This window comes from Penaeus monodon, chromosome 13, assembly GCF_015228065.2.
Source record: "Penaeus monodon isolate SGIC_2016 chromosome 13, NSTDA_Pmon_1, whole genome shotgun sequence".
NCBI lineage: Eukaryota > Metazoa > Arthropoda > Malacostraca > Decapoda > Penaeidae > Penaeus > Penaeus monodon.
Window position 1 is genome coordinate 32,173,019 of NC_051398.1, and position 5,000 is coordinate 32,178,018.

Consider the following 5,000-nt stretch of genomic DNA (forward strand, 5'->3'; position numbering starts at 1 on the left):
ACTGGGAGTTGGGATGAAGTTCGTGCATGAGGTGTGAGGACGACGACGTGCCAAGCACGGTGGCCACCTGCACGGCGCCCGAGTCGCTGACGGCGTACACGAGCACTCCCTCGACGGCCTCGTCCGCCAGCGCCAGGAACTCCCAGCCGAGAAGGACGCTGTCGGGGGCGGTGACTGTGGCGTCGGTGAGCGTGATGGCGGGGCGCGAGAGGCGGCGGCGGACGTGACGGACCTCGTCCTCCGTGAGACTCGGGTCGCGGGGAGAACGGGTCGTTACCGGGTCGGACCAGGGACTCGGGAAAGACGCTCCTCGCGAGTCGACGGCACGGACCAGGAAGGTGTAGGTATGACCAGGCGTCAGCCCGCCCACCACGCACGACTCCTGCGAGATGAGGGCGTCCGCCACCCGCCACTCCTCCCAGCCCTGGCGCCAGAACTCCACCGTGTACGTCTGGTCGGAACCTCCGCCCATCTGGGAGTTGGGCAGCCAGCTCAGGTGCACAGCGGTCTGGTTGACGGCCATGAGGCGCGGCTTGGACGGTGGCGCCGGCAGCAGGAACGGCGCCGCGTCTTGGGCGCCGTCCTCCACCCGCAGGACCGCCGCCTGCTCCACGCTGCCGGTGTCCGCGCTGATGTGGCAGCTGTAGATGCCGGCGTCGTCGGCCCGGACGTCCTTCAGGATGAGGGCGCCGTTGGCCGGGAGGGACACTCGGCCGCCGTTGCCGCCCTCGCTGAGCTCTCGGGCGGGGAGATGGGCGGCCGGGCGGTACTTCCAGGAGATGGAGGGCGAGGCGGCCTCACTCACGGCCTCGCAGGGGAAGGTGGCAGCGCCCCCGAGGGACACCGTGAGGTCCTGGGGTCCTACGCCGATCACAGGAGGGGGATGCGCCGCCACGACCACCACCTCCGAGCGAGCGCTGACGCCGCCGCCGCTGCTGACGCCCCAGCAGTAGTAGGCTCCGCTGTCGTGCGTGCTGACGTCACCGAGCAGGAGAGCCTGGCCTTGGTCGGCGACGGAGGCGTGGCCGCTGCTCTGCCCCGCGGCGAGCAGAGCAGTCCTGTCCTGGGTGGGAAGCCGCCACAGCAGGAGAGGCTTGGGGTCGCCCTCGACCTTGCACGAGAGCCTGGCGCTCTGGCCAGCCACCACCTGAATATCCTGCGGCCGCTGAGCGAACTCGGGGGCGTCGATCACGGTGAGAGTGGCCCGGGCCGCGGCGATCCCTGCCTCGCTCTCCACCTCGCACACGTACACGCCGGAGTCGGCAGCCGCCACGTGGTCCAGCACCAGCCGCTGGTCCTCGATCATAGCGCGGCCGAGCGGCATCTTGCCGTCGAGACGCCGCCAGGTGACCGTGGGCGTGGGCGAGCCTCGGGCGCGGCACGCCAGCTCCACCACCACGCCCGACGCGACGGTCACGTTCGCAGGACGCTCCTCGAACCAGGGCGGCGCTGGGGAAGAGAACTCCGTTAGGGCTGAGGATGAAGGCTTTAGGGCAAATTGATATGCTTAAAGGGATTCAGTGGATCTCAGGCAACGGGAAGGACACTTACTCATGATGGTGAGCTTGGTGGGCGTGGACTCCCGGGCGCCGGCGGCGTTGCGGGCGCGACACACGTACGAGGCTGAGTCCTCCTCCACGGCCTGTCTGATGACGAGATCGCCCGCTTGTGTGACGGAGACCCGGCTGGAGTTGGTGACCTCGTGGGAGTCCCTGAGCCAGGTGACTTCGGGGGGCGGAGAGCCCTTGGGCGGGCGGCATGGCAGGGCGAGAGAGTCCCCGACGCGCGCCCTCACCACGGGGTCGGCCTGGCTCTGGAAGTCGTAGGCGAGCGTGGCCACGGTGAGGGTGGCGTTGTGGGAGCGCGTGGCGCCGTGGCTGTTGGAGGCCACGCACCAGTAGGTGCCGGCGTCGCTGTCCCTCTTGGAGGTGGCCACGCGCAGGAAGAAGAGCGAGCCGGAGGGCAGAAGGACGCGGTGGGAGCGCGGGTCCTCCGTCGCCGTCGTCACCTCCTCGCCGTCGCGGTACCAGCGGATGCGGGTGGCTCCGGAGGCGGCGCAGTTGAGGGTGGCGGGGTCGTTGCGCCGCGCCACCACGTTGCTCGGGTGCTCCTTGATCACTGGTGGGCCTCCTATGCAAGGAAGAATATAATGCGTTAGAGCAGATATCAGTGTTGCAAAATCAAGATCAAAAGTAGATAATGTACTTGGAAGATATGTAATCAAGACAAGCATTTGACAAAAATGAAATATCTACATAAAAAAGAATGCAAGGCGAATCATTTCCCTAGCCACTCCTCTCTCCACTCACGGAAAATTCATGAGATATTGCTTAAAATTCTTTGGTAGCTCGTATGAGTGATAACCATTGTTAGATAGCATGACGTACTGCCACCTTACAAGATTATCGTTATCTAGATGTAGGGTTTTACTATACATCCCATCTACATGTTTTATTCATTTATTCGAAATTTGCCTATAGATCTAAAGACACATAAATAGCTCACAAAGAGGATTAAAAAAACATAAAACTGAAAAAAGTCAACAAAAAAATCAAAGCAATAAGAACTCAATGTATCCTTCCAATAAAGATCATTTCACTCCACACATCAACGTCAGCCTTCAACATCCAAACACATGAATAAACTGCACACACACTAAAATAAACAGCCAACATTTACAGTCATTAATACACATTGCTTTTAAAAGCCGACAGCGATCAACCCTCCTAGTTGTTTCACAAATTGGTCATATATCGGTAATTGGGATAATGATACGCATTTGAAGGGAAGACAAAAGTAAAGCTGTTACGCTGTGCAGTGGCAAGGCAGCAGTAAAAGGAGCATAATGGAAGCCAAGACCTTGTAAAACCCGTTGTTAACTCCTTCCTTTTGTGAGAAAATGAATCTTAAGTTATTGCGCAACTTATAAAAACATGAGTTATTAATCTGTTATTTATTTCTGCACGGGCTGTAATTGTTTCCTTTGTGTTGGCTTTGTATCATATTTCTTATTCAGTAAAAGTCTGGGCATGGAAGATGGTAAAGACGCTACGTGTCTGTAAGTTTACTGCCGAGGAAGTAGAAGATGGTGAGGAGGGAAAGGGGGGGGGGAAATATTTGTAGATAGAGAACAAGAGAAGACAGTGAGGCAGGAAAGAGTGAGGGAGTAGGAGAATAACAGCGATAGAGAGAGAGAAAGAGAGAGAGAGAGAGAGAGAGAGAGAGAGAGAGAGAGAGAGAGAGAGAGAGAGAGAGAGAGAGAGAGAGAGAGAGAGAGAGAGGGAGAGAGAGAGAGAGAGAGGGAGAGGGAGAGGGAGAGGGAGAGGGAGAGGGAGAGGGAGAGGGAGAGGGAGAGGGAGAGGGAGAGGGAGCGAGACAGAGAGACAGACAGACATATATATATATATATATATATATATATATATATATATATATATATATATATATATATATATATATACAGAGAGAGAGAGAGAGAGAGAGAGAGAGAGAGAGAGAGAGAGAGAGAGAGAGAGAGAGAGAGAGAGAGAGAGAGAGAGAGAGAGAGAGATTCACCCAAGGCTGCAAGAAAAGAGAAAGCAGTAGAGGAAGGCATGATAGCACTTCTTCAACCCCCCCGCACCCCCACCCCTGCATTCAGCATACAAAATATCACGCTACCGGCAACCACCAAAAAAAAAAAAAAGCGTAGCAACGACCCCTCCCTCCAAACCGAACGACCAGACGACGACGACTCAGAAGCACCTCGGACCCCACGCCGCAGAACTTCCTACGACAGTCGTTCCCAACCTGTTCCAGCACAAAGGAAGCTGTACCTTATGAGATTGTTCACACCTCTGAACACGTGTGGGAAAGACGTGGCGTCGGGACGGGACAGACAACACAATTTGAACAAGGAAGAAAAAAAATAGAGAGTGGCCACTAACCACAGTCGGAACATCCTGCTTGCTGAGATATTCGAGCAATTGCAAAATGCAGGGGAGATCTGAAGTTACTTTTGACCAAAGGAGGGAAGTTGTGGTGATAAGAGCAAAAGAACAAAATCATACAACATTATATACATGAGTTCATGAGACAGTGAAGGAAGGGAAAGAGATAAATATACAGACTACGAGAGAGAGAGAGAGAGAGAGAGAGAGAGAGAGAGAGAGAGGGAGAGAGAGAGAGAGAGAGAGAGAGAGAGAGAGAGAGAGAGAGAGAGAGAGAGAGAGAGAGAGAGGAAGAAAAACAGATAGACAGACAAACAGAAAGACACGTAGACGACAGACAGAGGCAAGACAGAGAGCCAAGCAGCCAGACAGACAGCGAGAGGCAGCGAGGAGCGCGAGTGGGAGAAGCGGAATTCCGAGACATCTCCCCCACTAATCCTATGGGATCACCTGACATGAGTGTACATGACCTCTGAGCCTCTCTGTCTATTTCCCAGCTTCATGAGCATCCACCTCCGTCGACAGGAAGGAAAATTCGTTCTCTTTTTTCCCCTTTTTTTTCTTGCCAATTAGATTTTCGGTAATGCAAAGAACTTAATTAGGTTATTAGGTTAACCGCAACATCCACTTATAACATGAAACCGTTTAATTATTTTTTTCGGGTAGTTTTTGGCATTTAGGTCGGAAATGAAAAGAGGTTTTGCGTTAAGCCTGAAAATTAGCTGCTTGGAAATACCTTCCGCGGCAAGAGAGAGAGAAGAAAAAATACTTGAAACATTTACTGTCATTTTGGTATGTTGAGATTTCGACTTTTGGGTTTGTCTTTCGCCTCCTTCGTCTTGTAATTTTAGCTTCGTTCTTCCTAACTAAACTGATTGAAAATTTTGTTTGTGAAATTTATAGTGTTAATTTTTTTCTCAAGTGTTAATAGCTTTTACAAATGTTATAGAAACAAAATTTTATCTAGTCAAAAAATAAATGCTGATAAATAAAAACGTATACAATCGTTTATGGTTTATTATGATTATGATGTCATCATTATCCCTTAACAGTATAAATCATGCCCGATAA

At 53.0% G+C, this 5,000-nt stretch overlaps 1 protein-coding gene across 1 annotated transcript in view; it reads right to left on the reverse strand.

The window, feature by feature from the left end:
• Positions 1 to 5,000, reverse strand: part of LOC119580243 (protein sax-3-like) — a 9,701-nt gene that overhangs the window by 1,906 nt on the left and 2,795 nt on the right. The window contains exons 2-3 of the mRNA XM_037928269.1: positions 1,552 to 2,130; positions 1 to 1,449 (exon numbers count right to left, since the gene is read on the reverse strand). The exon at positions 1 to 1,449 is cut by the window's left edge and continues 81 nt beyond it. Coding sequence (XP_037784197.1) covers positions 1 to 1,449; positions 1,552 to 2,130 — 2,028 coding nt within the window. The remainder of the gene's footprint in view (positions 1,450 to 1,551; positions 2,131 to 5,000) is intronic.